We start from the raw sequence: 16,909 nt of genomic DNA on the forward strand, positions 1-16,909 counted from the left end.
AGGAAGAAAGGAAGAGAGAAAAGGTGGGAAGGAGGAAAAGAGGAAGGGATAGAAGAGAGAGAGGAGCAGGGAGAGACTGAAAGAGAGAGAGAAAACGAAGGGGATGGGATGGTGGGAGGGAAGGAAGAAGGGAGATCCCACCGGTGACTTAATCTCTTAATATGAACCTCCAGATCCAGCTACGTGTAACGGGAAATTTGTGCCTCGGCCGCTCCAGCGGAGTGAGTGCGCAATTTTCCTCTGCCTTTCTTTTTTCTTCAAGACCCTAAGTTCCTCAAATGAAGACCCATGACCCAAGCAAGATTAGAAACCACCACAATCGGAGCATTTATTAGAGATGGAATGAACTCACTTCAGAAAGAAACAAAGTTTATTTGATGAATAGAAATAAGGCGATCAGCACAAAGTACTTCTCATACACATGATAACAAAGTTCTGAACTGTACATACCTTGAATGCTGTTGTACTTCTACTAGACACGAGGTTACAATGACTGGCTAATACATGCCCATTGGTAGTTTCTGAGGGTTCCTTAGTTTTATTTATTGTTTTCGTATCGAAGTCCATAATCACATGGTCAATATTCACAACCCACATGCCACTCACTTGAAGAAAAATGACAAGAAGCACTATCAAACAAGGGTCTCTGGGAATTAGATACACTGACCCCTGGCAGCATTCAAATGCCACTCTGCACAAACACATCTCAGATAGAGCTTATGTCAACACATTTGAGGTCTCATCATAAACACTGTTTAAAAAGTAAATTGAAACCCACTTTCAAATGAAAGTTGACACGCTGTTCACGTGCATACCAGATACACAAAAATCATTTAATACAAAACCGAGACTGTACATCAAAATCAAATGGGGTATAAAGTACAAGCCTGCTTTTGCACAAGGCAAGAAGACCAACTTCTCCTAAATGTTAGCCTCACTATTTTTTTTTCAACTTCATTATGATTAGAGGGGTACCTGCTAAAGTTTTGCGCAAAGGAAATATCTCCCCAACATCACAGTGTTTGTTGTAAACCCAGAGACTATTTTTGTGAAAAGGATTTTTTTGGTAACCCCCAAACATCAGAGAATATTACACGAAATGGGAAAAGATGCTATGTCAGACGGAATTTAATTTTTAAGGGACTAAATAATACGCCCCCATAAAGCTAAGATTGATAATACTTTAAATCAACAAAAGTGGGGCAAAAAATGCCCCCCCAAACAATAGCTGGGACAAAATTGGCACATACTTAGAAATAGCTAACTATACATGGTTGGTTGCTTTTTCTGTTTTGAGGACCCTATTTTCCCTAGTGGATTTCCTACTCCTACTTCAAGTATTCATTTGCAGAGTTCAGGTCAGGATCTGGCTGCAGGAGGTGGTGAGGACCACCTTTTTGAGGACACCCAAATTGTTCACGGGGACACGTTTGTGTGGACTGGGTTTTCAGTGCGACATTATGTCAAAATGTGCTATAAACGCTTGCAAAGAACTCTGCTCTCTTCTCCAATCAAGGTCCTAAATCCCTTTGATAGTTAAAGGACAAACTTTTTAAACATGAATGTATTTGGATTGTTTATGCAACATGAAAGCTTTACGTAGTTCGCTATACTTACTGACGACAAGAACAAAGCCAGAAGCAAAGAAACCTGCTTGAAAATATTACTCCTAACGCACCAAGGATGAACAGTGCAACTCAGACACGGTTTCATCTTCCCCGACAAATAAGGTGTCTGTCTTTTAAATATCTCTATGGCTCACGGGAGAGGTCCAGAGTTAATTGCACCAACATTTTGAAAAGTAATAGTAACAACTAAATTCAATGCAAGACTTCAGGAACATCTGTGTAGAATCCTTCCCACAGCAGCAAAGAAAGACAACTGTATTTATTAAGGCCACTCATGCTTAACTTCACTGTTTATCCTTTTAAGAATGCAGATTTTCACCTCCCACTTGTATACCTGTGGAAGGCTTTCTTCCCTTGACAAGAAAGCGGATCAATGCGGGAGTTGCACACGTTTGCCAGACTGGTTGTGAGTTTTATGAAGTTATAACAACTTTCCTTATTTTTTAATCTTCAGAGAAAGCAGTAGGAGTTAAATTCTCCTTAGTACCATGTCACTGTATGTAAAAGACCTCCAAATTTGGTCTCTTTCCCTGGCATGTGCTTTAAATAATGACTCTGTACCCACACACATGCTGTGTAGCACTACATACAGATACACAGCTTTTGTGATGATTCCTCATTCATCAATGTTTTCATGTTTGATGCCGAAAATGCTTTGGAATCCATGTTGGAGACATTTTTTTAAAAAAAAGAGAAATGACCCTTCATTTACAGAAGATCGAAGCTTATACTGTTTGCACAGCATTTGGATCTGGAAATGTGAATGAGTCCCAGCTTCCTCATGGAGACCTGCGTGTATGGGAATGGTAAGAGCCTGAGGCCGGGCACATCCCCGCCACGAGGATGTGTGGGCCACATGGAATAGAAGTATGCGGGTGCCTCAGGCTTTTGCCACTCTCCAGTACAAAAACAGGGTAGATAAGATCGTGAATGATCGATTGAGATGTGCCATGCTTTGTCAGAGACACACACCATGTTCTCATAAGGCGATTTCTTGGCAAGTAGTAGTGGTTTAAAAAATTGATTTCATTTCCAACCTGGCCCAGAGGTAACTACTGGTTACACCATCAAAATGTGGTTCTTCAAACAGCGGATTAAAGAAATAGAGGAGGGTAAAGGCTCGCCGTTTTTGGTGTTTTGGTTTCTTCGTCAAACACTCCACGCGTCACGGTATACACACACTGCCAACACCACTCACTCACAGAATTTACACTTTTTGATAATCTAATGCATTAGGAATGACCACTTCGACTGAACCAGCAGAAAAACTGGAGATGAAGCTAGTGGCCCAACAGAAGCTGAAGCCACATGGAGTTCAAATTTATCCCACGATGTTTAAGTAACATAAATAAAATGTATCAAATAATGACATTCAGAAGAGATGACCACATTTTAAATGTCCAAATCCCGACCAAAAAAAAAAAAAAAAAAAGGGAGGATCTGTCATTTTCCTCCTCCTTCTCGTTCTTCCTGTCCAACATATCTGAATCCATGAGAAATGACATGAGATGATAAAGGAAATATCAAGTCGAACAGAACTGTGTGCCATAATGAAAACGAAAGCCCTTCTTCCAGTCCGGATGAGCGTTCCAGGTGGTGATGGCCAGTGACGTGAGCCACGCTGCAACAGATTATCAGAATATCGCTGCAGAGCTGCGTTTCCCCTTTAGTTAGCTCTTCTGATCGCTGCAACAAGAAAGCACACAATTTAGCAGGGAAAGCAACTGCCACTGATAGAGGAGAGAATCCTGGCTGGCGTTCCCATACCCCCACCCCTGTACTGACCCTCCACTACTCACTTTGGTTGGGGTTGGTTGGCATGGGGAGGGAGTCCATGGGGAGGAAACATAGAGGAAGGACAGAGTGAACTTTAAGTTAAATTATGTCCCATAAACACATCCAAGAAGAGGCCTCTTTCAAAAGATGCCACATACAGGTATAGAGGTCTCTTGGGCAAAAAGAAAGTGAAAGGAAATATACCAAAATGTTCCGGTGATTACCTTCTACGTGACCAGATTACGTGTTCGTTTTTTTTTTTTCTCCGTGCTTTTCTACAATGAGTATGGTTCTTAAACTATTTTTAACTTGACTTTATAGAGATTAGTGAGTTAAAGATGGTCAGAACACCAGCAAACGTCACATTCGCTTCCAAACCAGACCAACAATTTAAAAGAATACTGGACCTAGTCGTTCCACTGCTCGGTGTGAACGCAGGGGAATGGAAAACAGGGACTCAGACACTGGTACGCAAATGTTCACGGCAGTGTTGTTCACAACAACCAACAGGTAGAAACAACCACCAGGCATCTGTCAGCAAAGGAGTGGTTAAACGAATGTGGTATATATGTACGGTGGAATGTCACTCAGCTCTAAAAAGAAAGTTTTGATTCACACCACAATATGAATGACATTTGAAGACATCACAGCAGTGAAATAAGTGAAAGAAGCCAGGCACAAAGGACAAACACTGTATGATTCCACTTACATGAAATATCCCAAATAGACAAATTCGTAGATGCAGAAAATAGATTAGAGGTTTGCCAGGGGCTGGAGGGGACGGGGGGATGGGGAGCTACTGCTTAATGGGTACAATTAAGCAATCGTTTGGGATAGTGAGAAAGTTCTAGAAATGGACAGTAGGGGTTGTGCAACCCCGTGCATGCACTAAATGCCACTGAATTAGGCTTATTGCACGCTTAAATTGGTTAAAATGGTGCATTTTAGGGTGCCTGGGTGGCTCAGTCGGTTAAGTATCTGCCTTCAGCTCAGGTCATGATCCCAGGGTCCTGGGATCAAGCCCCTCATCAGGCTCCCTGCTCTGCGGGAAGCCTGCTTCTCCCTCTCCCACTCCCCCTGCTTGTGTTCCCTCTCTCATTGTGTCTCTCTCTGTCAAATAAATAAATAAAATCTTAAAAAAAAATTACTTTAAAAAATGGTGCATTTTAATGTATATTTTGCCATAGGAAAAACATATTTTAAAAAAGGATATTGATCTCTCCTTAAATAGAGAAGAACAAAACAAAGTTGGCCTTCCTCCCAGCATGCAAGGGCGTGTGTGTGTGTACGCTTGACCTTAAACATAAATGTAACAGCCATCCATCCGCATGTGTCATGCTCCGGGGCATGGATAAGCAGGAGCACCCCACGTTTTCTCACCGCCCCAGCAAGAGGGCCTGGTGCGGAATACAAGTGCAGCCTGGGAAAATCAGTGAAATGGGTGGGAAGACAGGCCTGGCCCATCGGACCCTTTAGACGATGACTGGCTTCCCTGTTGATGCTCGTTATCATTCACATATGGCCTTTGAATACTTCAGGAGTTTCCGGGCACATGGCAATAGTGCAGTGATCTGGGGAATATGGCAGGGAGGGGAAAGATCAAACACACACACACACACTTACACATGTGTGAGCCACTTTTTATATATAGCCGGAGCTGTCTGATTTGGTGGTTGATGCACAGAATTTCTCCAGCCACACTGACGAATGAGCGCGCCAAAGATCCCGGCGTCCGAACAGGTAGGCAGTTACTCCCAGCCCTGCTTAAACAGTACAAATGAAATATGTGGCTTGGATGAACTCTGCTAATTCATACTCTGAGGAGTTTGGTGTAACCCTTCTGGTTAAGAAACTTGAATCGGGGCAAAAAAATGACTTTTGCAGAGCCAGAAAGCTAGGGAGTTCCTAGAGCAGATCATATTACTCATTCTGGCACATAAAATCTCTGCAAACTTTGTATGAAAATTGTAAGTCAGAGCACGCTTTCTGCTTCATGAGCTGTGCATAGCTCTAATTCTTTTGTGCATTAAGCATTTCTTAATCATCCTTTTAAAGGGCGGACCAATATATTAAAAGGCCACATGATTAAAAGGTAAAGAGAAACCCAAAGTAGTACTAAAATGCACCGGTCATATTTTACAGATGGTGAAACGAGTGAAAAATAATTACAGTGAATGCCTGATGTCCTTGATGTTTTTCCAAGATAAAGTAGCAAAGAACAATCATTTATTCAGTTGAGAGAAAGATTTCCAGCTGGGTAACAGGTCACTAGGCAGAATACAGTGCCTCACGAAGGGCCATGCGCTGCTTTGGGGCAAGGTTTATGCTGCGGCAAAGGGAACACTCAGAAACGGTTGCCACTCCTTCCGCCGGACGATCCATTCACTGGGAGGCCGACATGGCTTTGAGAGAAGGCCTCGGATGACATTGCCAACAGTTAGAAATGCAGATGACCCTTGTTGGGGGGCAAATAAGCCTCCGCTTTAAAAAAATAAAAAAGGAATCCTAGTTTCCAGCAATGAGGCAATCCAGGCAGCCGCCCACGGCGGGATAATCTCTGGCCAGTCCCGCGTCACCTGGAGGGTCACAGCAGGCCACTCTGTCCCCGTGCATCTTCTCCTGAAGCACCCAACTCAGTGTGCTCACCAGTGCCCCCAACAACGCTGTTTCAATAAGGACATCTCCTCCCTCTTGGGTTCCCTGAGTACAACCTGCATTCACAATCCCATTGCCCTCAGGATGGAGGAAGGCTCTAGCCATGCTGGCCCCTCTCTCTCCAGCCCCACACTTCAGGTTCCACCTGTGCTGGACTTGCTTCTGCAATTGAAAGCCTTCCTTTCTCCTCATCTCACAACCCTGTCTTTCTGTCTGATGAGCATTTACACCAACCCTCCATGTGCCTGATGCCCGCTCACTCTCTGGTCTCAGTTTAGACATCACTTCCTCCCTGGAAGCCTTGTCCTGAGTGTGGGATGTAGCACAAGGAGTCTCACGCACACTTCACTGTCCCCTTCTGGTGATATGTCTGGACTTGAGCTATCCAATATGGTAGCCACTGGCCACACGTGGCTACTCAGCCCTTGAAATATGTTGGTCCAAATTGAGATGTGCTCTAAGTGTAAAATATACACCAGATTTTGAATAAGGACTTATTTTTTTATATTGATTTAAAATGATTATAAATTAATATATTGAATTTTAGATTTAGTATGAATTTAGTTTTTTCTTTTCCTCTGAATTCAATTTTTAAGTGTTTCTTGAAATTCCAGTTAACATACAGTGTAATATTGATTAGCATGAATTTCATTTTTTTAATATTGATTTCATGTTAAAATAATATTTTGGACATACTGGATCAAGTTAAATATAGTACTACAATTAATTTCACCTGTTTCTTATTACTTTTTTTTAATATTTTATTTATTTATTTGTCAGAGAGAGAGAGAGAAAGAACACACACGAGCAGGGAGAGCGGCGGGCAGAGGAAGAAGCAGGCTCCCCGCTGAGCAGGGAGCCCAATGCGGGGCTCGATCCCAAGACCCTAGGATCATGACCTGAGCTGAAGGCAGACACTTAACTGACTGAGCCACCCAGGTGCCCCTTTTATTACTGTTTTTAATGTGGCTACTAGAAAATTGAAAACTCCCGACGTGGCTTGCTTTATATTTCTATCTGAATAACACTGGTCTAGGCTATAAGATCTAGGAGGGAGGGGCCAGGCCAGTCTTGCTCACTTAGCACCCCTGTGCCTTGCACAGTTCATGGAACAAATTGATGCATTCATGCATTCCACAGGTGTTAGAGGGCATCTAGAGTAGGCAGAATCCTACGCCCCACCAAGATTTCCTGCTCTGATGCCTGAGACCAAGACTGTGAACATCTAACACCATGATTATGCCACCTTGCAGATGTAATGAAGGTCACTAATCAGCTGGCTTTAAGTTAATCAAGAGGGACGATCTGCATGGGCCTAATCTAATCGCAGGAGCTTTGAATAGCAGAGGCTTTTTCTCTTGCTAGTCGTGGAAGAGAAAGGGAAACTTGAAACATGACTGGGGTTTGCTGTGCTGAGATGGAGGGGAATCAATGGACAAGGACCTGAAAGTGTCCCACACAATCAAAATGCAGCCCCCAGATGACCGCCAGCGAGAAAACAGGACCCTCAGTCCTACAACCACAAGGAACTGAATCTGCCAGCAACTCTAATGAGCTTGGAGGTGGGTGCTTCCCCAGAACTTCCAGGTTAGCATTGTCCAGTTTGGTCAACACCTTGACTTTGGCCTCATGAGACCCTAAGGGGAGAACCCAGTGGTGTGTGACTTGCCTTCTGACGTGTGGAAACTGTGAGATAATAAATGAGTGTTGTCTTAGGCACAAAGTTTGCATTGATAGAAAACAAATACAGCTCCTCTCTGTGTCAGGCAGTGTGCCTGGTGCTGGGGGTATAGTAATAACAAAGACAGACAAAATCTGCGCCCCCATGAAGCCTGTATTTTTAGGAGTAAGATAGGCAATAAACAGATACAAAAATAGATAAGAGAATGAGGATTTTAAAAAATTTGTGGCTCAAAGGAAATGAACAGGGATCTGTGACTGGCATGCTGAAGATTTATTGACTATATGACAATTATGATGTATTTTTTTAATACGGGAAGATGTCCACAATTTTCCAGTGAAAAAAGCAGATTACAATTCTTTATGTGTAGTTCAATCTTATTTTTGCAGCAACACACTCATAAACATAAACACTTGCAAATGCTTATACCAGAATATTGTTAATAATGATCTCTGGGTGGTGGTTTAAAACTTTCTTTATAATAAAAAAATAAATAAATAAAAAAAATAAAACTTTCTTTAGAATCTTCGTTGTTGCTGCACTTCTTAGATTTTTTTAAACCAAAGAATGTGTAAGTAGTCTCATAGTAGAATAGAAGTCTATTTCAACATTGTGAAAAATTTTGACTTGGCTCTCGGGAAGGGAACCAAGCCTGCCATTGGTGTGCAGGGGTTGGGGTGGGGGGGCGCCTGTGGGGGTGGGGCGGGCGGGCTGAGCCCAGCAGTAAGATTCCGCCCCAGGACAAGCGCCCCCGGGAGAGCAGGCTATAAACGTGTGATGTCTCACAAATATTCCTTCAGACTGTTTTTCTTTGGAATAAAGACACCTGCCCGATTATGGACTTTCTTCTCCTGCCCTTTTCAGTAGTGATTTGCAGAAACTGGCTGGGAGAAAGGGGTCTTTGGTAAACACGGAGGGGTTAAAGGGGAAACTGTTTAATAACAGTAGTAAAACGCAGGCTATTTTTGACATCTGGGTTAATGTCCATTACGCTCCATGTGCTTTCCAAATGTGTGCTGTGCCCCCAGGTACAAAAACAGACACCCATTCACCACGGCTTCGGATGCCCCGACATCGCTCACGGTGCCCACGTAAGAGCAAGCCCCTGATAGGCTCATTAACAGCTGCCGGAATAGAAGAGCTGCTCATTCCGGGGTGGGGGGGCAGCAGGCCTCCTGCAGAATCACTCCACTAAGTGATTCTGCTCACAGGAAAACCCAATAGAGTCGTTTCTGCTCAAAAAAAAAAAAAAAAAAAAAAAAAAAAAAATTCTATAACTACATCTGTGTTATTACTTAACATCTTTTAAAACGGGGCGGAATGGGTTTCCCGTTTTTCTCATGAAGATTTATTTATTATTGTTGTGATCAAAGTGGCAACAAATTATGTTAAATCATTTAATTTTCTTGATAGGAGCAACCACCTTGAAGCCATAATTCAAAAATATGAGTGGAGAGCAACATTTTACCTTGCGAGTGGCCCGCCTACAGCTCCATAGGGCAATAAAATGTAACACTTGAGGGCCCGAAGGGCTGGGGGTGGGGGGTGGGGTGGGCCGAGCCAGCGCGCCGCTCAGAATTGCAAACTGCTGTTAGGGATGGTAGAGCTTTCTGGACGGGGCAAAGGAGAGACTCTGGATTTGGATTTCAACTTCGGGTTCTGTGTGCCCAGTGCAACTCACCCGCAGTGCTTTAAATAAAGGAAATCAAATGCATGGCAGCACATACACTGCTAGGTCTCCTGAGGATTTATTTCTGTAGTTATTACTGTAGTCAGAATAATTCATAGCTAATGTTTGGTGCGCCCCATCTACCGTGGTGCTCTGTGATTTTGCTCCAATGACCTCAAACAAGCTTGAGAGCGCCATGGTACTAATCGGGGGGACAGCCCCTGACGCAGATGAGGAAGCTGAGGCTTCCAGGGACTGAACGCTTTAGGTCAAATTCCCACCTTCCTGGGATCTGACTTGAACCAATCTCTTCTTGCTTTTAGAGCCCATTCTCTTTACTATGATGCCAGAATTTTCTAGACCTTGGTCCTTTGTTTTCCACCTTCTCAATTTTTGTCGTCTTCATAACACCTCTCACGTTTAATCGATAATTTTCTTTAAAAATCTTTTCTAAAAACTTAAATTTCCCTTTAAAGAAAGATTTGTTTTTATGTAAGTGCTTGTTTGCATCATTCTAAAAAAATAGGGCTTATGCTCGGAAATAAGAAAGATTTATTTTCATGCCATAATGAAGCCAGTATTTGTCTAAAACACATTATAATAACTGCGTAGCTATTAAAATAAAAGTGTCCAGGAAACACCTAAAGCTATCTTCTTGCGGACATGCAGGGCCCTGCCCGCCCCAGCCCCGTCTTGGAGACCATTCCCACTGCCCAGCAGCAGCCGTGCAGGTGGCAGCCGGCGTGGGTCATCGGGCTGGCACATTCTCATACTCGGGCCACCAGCCATTCTCAGCACTGCCTCAGTTGACATTTGAGGCCGGGCTACTATGGGCCAACTTTTCTCTTCTCTTTTCAAGGGCAGACAGCAGCAGAAATAAAAGTCAGAAATCTGCCACTCAACATCAGCATTAGGTGTTCTGTGTAATTTTTAAAACATCGTTGAATAGAAATGTGCTTTTAGTTGTAAGTTTTCTTAAGATAATACTTCCTCAGCCTGAGGCACTGCCCATAAGCCAAAGCCAAAGGGTTTTGTTACTTTACTCCAGGATTTCATGATTTGATACCATGGACACTCGGGGCTGAGTCATTCTTTGTTGTGCGGATGCTTACCATTATAGGATGCTTAGCAGCATCCCTGGCCTCTACCCGCTAGACGCTAGCAGCATCACCCACTCTCCCAGTCATGACAATCAGAAATGGCTCCCAATATTGCCCAAATATCCTCGGGGGGGGCAAAATCCCTCCCCCTAGATGAGGACCCTGGTCTAGTCCATTGTTTTTGTATTTAATGGGTTGACTGTGCTGTTTTAAATATAATTATATTTTTTGGTAAGGCATGTATCGCGTACATGCATCTACCAACGCACACAAGACATGAACAATTTTGCAGAAATAAACACCTATGCTAAGCTGCCATCATATTATTTCAGACACGGCGGCACAGATTTAAAAGTCCTGTGGAAATAGGTACAATCTAAGCAATAAAAATAATGAAAATGTACAACTTATCTGACATAGCGTAGCAATGCCACAATCCTGAGATAGCGAGACACCTCAGTCACTTGCTGAGCTAAGTGAAAAGGTAAAATCTAGTTTAAATTTATAGCATTCCTTCAGTGTCCCTCTAGGAGTTTGGCATCTTGCCAGGGTTCCTTGTTAAAAATTTGTTAAACGTGTTTGGCATTAATGCAAACACAAAGTGGTCATTTGTTACAAATTCTATTGGAATGCATTCATTTAAGGCAATGAAGTAGTTACTAGAAAAGAAAAAAAAATGTTCATTAAGTACATTTTAAAAATACAATGATGTATGCAGTGTGGAGCTGTGGCGCCCCAGCGGCTATATAATCACTGACAGAATAACCACACATTGTGTTTAGTTTGAAATTGGAATCTTTTAAACATAAGTGATAGAACAAAAACTGGTTTTGTTTGTTGTCAAAACCACTGTTAGTCTTTCTTTCCTGAACCAGTTAAAATAACCAAAAGTTTGGCATTCGATTTCTAACATCTCAGATCAGTGAAACGTATAGGTTAAAATAATGCTTTGGGAATCTCTGGGAGCGCCGAGAGTGACACCGGAGACAGGGACTGCTTCAACAAACAGAACAGCCGGGCCCCGGGCCCCGAGTCATCCCGGAGAAGCCCGCGCAGGGAGGGCCACTACCTCCGTGTCTCCCGGTTGTCCGAGGTTATTAGGTTACCTGGAGAGGGAAAAACCATCGGCTTTCATCACGGAGACGATGGAATCCTATGAGCAAATATCCTACGCCTTGTGTCCACCTTCCTGTCCCACCCTGAGCTGCTCACACAAAGGAATTATGGCTGAGTAACGGTGACTCCCTAGCTCCCCGAAGAAAGGGCTCTGAAGCTCAGCTCTGGGAGAGAGGGGCTATTTGTCACCATAGGACGTTTGGCCCTGCAACCCGGCTGGCTGTGGATGTCAGCGTAGAACACACCATCTCAGGGTCCCCGAACGCTTGTGAGAGCCAGTCCGAAAGGTGGATCGAAAATTCGCACTTCACAAGAATGTTCAGAAATTATTCACTGCCTTCTCCTTCCCCCTCTCTCTTCCTCTGACGTATTTATTGCCATGAAAGTGTCCAGATAATAAAATCCCAGTGGCCTGGAGTGTCACGAGCCCAAATCCCCATGTCCCCCAAACCTCTCTTTAGATTGGCCTCTCTTGTCATCTGAGTTTGGTATTAGCCAGTCTGCCCTTGAAGGGCATGGATCCAGGGTATCTTGGCCCCAAGTTCTTGAAATCTTCTCATAGATCAAGAGTAAACTTAGACAAAACCTAGCATCCTGCATGTGGCCTGGAGAAGTTTGCCTTTCCCTTCCCAAGTGCCCCAAAAGACCAAGAACCAGTAAGTCTAAGAACAAGGAGAAAATACTTAACTTCCAGAAGTCACAAGAGTACCTGATACAAAAGATAAGAAACACACTCTGAGTACTATTACAGAGCCCATCTCGGTTTTATACCATCCGGTGGGCCCTCTTGCAGAGAAAGAATACACAAATAGTCCACATCATTAGGGCCTCTCCCAGGGTCTTGGGAAAAGTCTATCTACTTGAGGGGGCCCAAAGCTGAAGCCCCGTTAGCTTCATGATAAATTCCTCTGCCTGCAATTTAAACTTATTTTTGAGGTGGCATTTTCAAATTCAACTGAGAATAAAGTAAAACATGTTTTCAAATCCCTTCCTGACAAGAATTCAGTTTTAGGCTGAGATTGCCCTAGCACAGCTGACCCCCAGGGAAACATCTCTTCAGCCTGGGTGCTGAGAAAGTGGTCATGGGCAGGAATGAGATGCTCCTCCTAGAAAGAGGAGCCAGCAAGGCATTTTGCAGAATTTGAAACATGAAGGAACAATTTGATATCTCAAGTTTGCCGACGAGAAGTGGCTCAGATGACAAGTGTTTACAACAGGATCTTCATAGAGCCAATAATGGCAATTAGTCCCCAGAATTTGAAGGCTCCCTTCCCGCCTCGCTGAGGTGGAATGCCATTTACTCTTGGGCTGGCGACTAATTAGGGGTCTCTTTTGAAGATCAAGGTTTTGTGATCCCTGCTTCTTAATAACATGGTTTGCCTGTCGGCCACCTGGGTCCAGGCGAGACCTCCCTCTCCCCCTCCCCAAACAGCAGGCACTGCCTTAGGCCAGGAGCAAGTGTGGGCAGGAAAACACAGATCCAGCCAGCTGAGCAATTTAACCTCTTCACCGCCGAGGGCCTGCAGCCCAGTGCTTGCTTCGGCCGCCCAGAGACAGAGAGAGTGGACCTCGTTTCTCAGACGGGGCAGAAAGCCTGCGTGTAATGCAGAGAACCCCCATTCATGGTGCAAACACTATGCAGCATGCTTTCTTGTGCAGGAAGAGAGGCAGGAAGACTCCACTTTTCCAAACGAGTGGCAAATCAAGAGGCCCTTTGCATTTTCTTCAGGCTGGACCATTTCCAGAACGGATCTTAGAAGTGACTGGCATAAAGAAGGCTGGGGGTCGAGGACAGTCAAGTGCACCTTCTGGAGCTCTCATCGAACCGGCCATCGGGCCCAAGAGGCCGAGGTGCCTGCATCGGCAGAGCTCTTGCCAGGGTCCCCACGGCCTTGTTACACGCTGGTGGCCTGGCAGCTACGCTCTTTCGTGGGACAGGCCAACACAGCAGGAAAAGTAAGCTGCGAAGAATTAAACTTGTAACAACTTGGGCGAAGCACACACAGCGAGCAAGGCTGTCCTTGGGCTGTTGACACGTTCTGGCCTGGGTCGGTTGTGGTCACTAAACCCATTAGCGTTCCGATGTGGCAACAGCTAATGCAGCAAGTTCAATGTGTGTTTGTTTAGTTTCTGAACGCTGGGTGCGCGCTGGCACCGACGGCCGCTGAGGGCAGTCAACCCCGCTGCCATAAACACAGTCGTCCTTGTCGCTGATCTGAAATTCCTATTTTAAACTATTTATTTTTGGCAGATAGGGGCTGAATGGAGTTTTGCATTTGATTAACTGTGCTTTAATTTCAACTTGCTTCAAACTTTTCTGTGTTTTCGAAGCAACCACCAAATCAGAGTTTCCTGCAACAAAAGGTACTAGCCTTCTTGGGGGTGGGGAAGACCTCTCTGGGAGGAGGAGAGAAAAAAAAGGAAATGTATAAACCCAAGCCAGCAACCAGCTGAGCGAAGGCAGGCCTTTTAGAGATATTCAGGGTCTCTGAGCCCTCGGAGACCTAATCCACACCCACCTGCAAATAAGGGAATAGGAAAAAAGCAACCTCATTTTTGTCGGCAGAGTTGAAAGGGATATGGTCAGCAGAGTTGTGTCTCTTAAACGAGACACAAAGGCAGATTCAGTTTGGATTTGATATAGTCTTCAAGTTATGCTTATGAAAAGTGTGAGAATCAATCATTCCTTCCTTCCTTCTTCCTTCCTCTCTCTCCCACAATTTTTTTTTTTTTTTTAAAGATTTTATTTATTTATTTGACAGAGAGAGACACAGCGAGAGAGGGAACACAAGCAGGGGGAGTGGGAGAGGGAGAAGCAGGCTTCCTGCTGAGCAGGGAGCCCGATGCGGGGCTTGATCCCAGGACCCTGGGATCATGACCTGAGCTGAAGGCAGATGCCTAACGACTGAGCTACCCAGGCGCCCCTCCCTCCCACAATTTTTAAAGCATCTATCAGGAGCCATGCTAAGTCCTAGGGACATGTGGCTGAACGAGATAGATGCTGACTTCGTGGAAGGCACATCTAGTGAGCATGCCAGATATTACATTAAAAAATAATTAAAATAATTAAAATTTCGGTAAGTACCAAGGAGGAGACTGACCCCCTCAAATTCACTGAGCACAGACACTTTTGTTCTATGGCATCCAGTCTTCACGCTGCTGGAGAGGTTGCTATTATTAGCCCATTACATTGCTCTGGAAACAGGAGCAGAGAGTGGACCTCGTTTCTCAGACGGGGCAGAAAGCCTGCGTGTAATGCAGAGAACCCCCATTCATGGTGCAAACACTATGCAGCATGCTTTCTTGTGCAGGAAGAGAGGCAGGAAGACTCCAATCCCAATTTACAGGAGCACATCGGGTCTGCTCTGTCAGGAGGGCTGGAGAGACTTTCCAGGGAAGTAACATCGCTGGTGGTTCCATACCCCACCTGGGAGGGAATGGCTACTTCTTCTTCCTCCTCTTCCTCATCTTCTTTTTCACTGTGCTAACAGAAAAGAAAGTCTGTGGATATCTGTGCATTCCTAGGTTTTGCCTAGACTCTCTGTCCTTTCAAATGGAATTTTAGTTGGTGCTTTTTGTCTCTCACCAAGAGCTCACCTACAGGCTCCTTCAAAAGCCTCCACTTCAGAGTACTGAGGTCCATGCATCCTCCTTCCCCTCCAAGAACTTGCACTGTGGCCTTCCAGCGTCATGGCATTGGGGATGATTAATCACTTTTAAATATGAAAAAAATTAACATGTCTGAAGCATTCTTCTCCACTGTCAAATGTTTTGCTTTAACATAGATCCAGAATGGCTCCCTTTCCCAGCAGTTCCAAAGCAATACATTTTCGGTTGGAAGTGCAACTGCAGAAATCCCATCCAGAAGCCCCAAGCCATATATCTTAACATCTTAATTTCATTTAGGAGGAATGCAGTGATTGATCATTTATCATTCTGAGATTGAGTGAACTATCTGGAGGATTCCAATCTATTGCTTCTATGCAACTGATGGGATATTCACATGTCTTCTGGCTGCATGAGGGCTTCAGGGTCCAAGTTGTCTTTGAAGGAGTGGAATGCTAAAAAGATTATTGAGGGAGGGTCTGCCTTTACCGGCAAAGTATAACTCGAAGGCTTTACTTGCTCCAAATTAGAGCCTCCCCCCACGATGGCCAGGATGTCTGCTGCTGAGTTACTCCCACTCCTCCATCCCCACACAGGGAATCTTGCCTTCCTGACCTTATCCTTTGATAGGTAACTTTGAAAAGGCCTGCGGAAAACCTTCACACAAAATCCATCGGCACTGGTGGGACGTGACTTCTTTTCCATGAGATTTCTATTTAACCTAAAGCTGCTTTGTCGCAAAGGAATTTTTACCGCAGTATAAACAAAATGGCGCCTTCCTGGGACATCTGGGCCAGGCCATTGGCATCACAGCTGATATTTTGGCTTCCACTCAGGGTATCATGATAATCTCTTCATGCTGGGTAGGGTTGCTTGGTCGACAGGGAAATGGACAGAATGTTATAGAACAAGATTCCTGGAATGTCTGTAGGACCACCGATCTTGTGCTAGATGTGCGGGTGGGAGCAGGCAATGAACACACGGTCCTTAAGTCCGTGTATGTGTTCTAGAATGGTGGATCCCAACTGAGAATCTACTATGAGTTTCACACAGTGTAGGTTTTAAGAAACACACACAGAACAAGATGCCTCCAAAATTGCAGTCCTTCTCTGCAAACACACACACGCAGAGTTTGCTCAGGAAGCTCACCGCTCAGTGGACTGTTGCTCAAAGGGAAATGATGATGTCCACTCCCAACAAGGAGCTAGAGGAAAGCAGAGGCAATTTCTGAGGAAATCCAAGGCCAGTCACATTTGCACAGCACTTGAAAGGAGACAGGCTCTCTGGTCTGAATTTACATTTAAAAGTGGCTGTCTGGGGCGCCTGGGTAGCTCAGTCCTTAAGCGTCTGCCGTGGGCCCAGGTCATGATCCCAGGGTCCCGGGATCGAGCCCCGCATTGGGCTCCCTGCTCGGCGGGAGGCCTGCTTCTCCCTCTTCCACTCCCCCTGCTTGTGTTCCCTCTCTTGGTGTGTCTCTCTCTGTCAAATAAATAAATAAAATCTAAATAAATAAATAAATAAATAAATAAATAAATAAAAGTGGCTGTCTGCCCCTCCAGGTCTGCACAAGGCCCAGCCTTTGGTCCCCCACCTCCAGCTCCAGCTCAGGGGTTCAGTGAGCGCTGTAATGACCCCCCCGGACTGATGGGCCCCGAGGGTAATTGAGAACACGTGAACA

The 16,909-nt window shown here is 44.6% G+C and overlaps 1 protein-coding gene across 1 annotated transcript in view; it reads right to left on the bottom strand.

The window, feature by feature from the left end:
• Positions 1-303: 303 nt before the first annotated feature.
• ERC2 (ELKS/RAB6-interacting/CAST family member 2) overlaps positions 304-16,909 on the bottom strand; it is a 959,419-nt gene continuing 942,813 nt past the window's right edge. Inside the window, exon 18 of the mRNA XM_032412144.1 lies at positions 304-3,314. Coding sequence (XP_032268035.1) covers positions 3,072-3,314 — 243 coding nt within the window. The 3' untranslated portion in view covers positions 304-3,071. The remainder of the gene's footprint in view (positions 3,315-16,909) is intronic.

The sequence above is a fragment of the Phoca vitulina genome, unplaced genomic scaffold (genome assembly GCF_004348235.1).
Source record: "Phoca vitulina isolate PV1807 unplaced genomic scaffold, GSC_HSeal_1.0 scaffold13, whole genome shotgun sequence".
NCBI classification, from domain to species: Eukaryota; Metazoa; Chordata; class Mammalia; order Carnivora; family Phocidae; genus Phoca; species Phoca vitulina.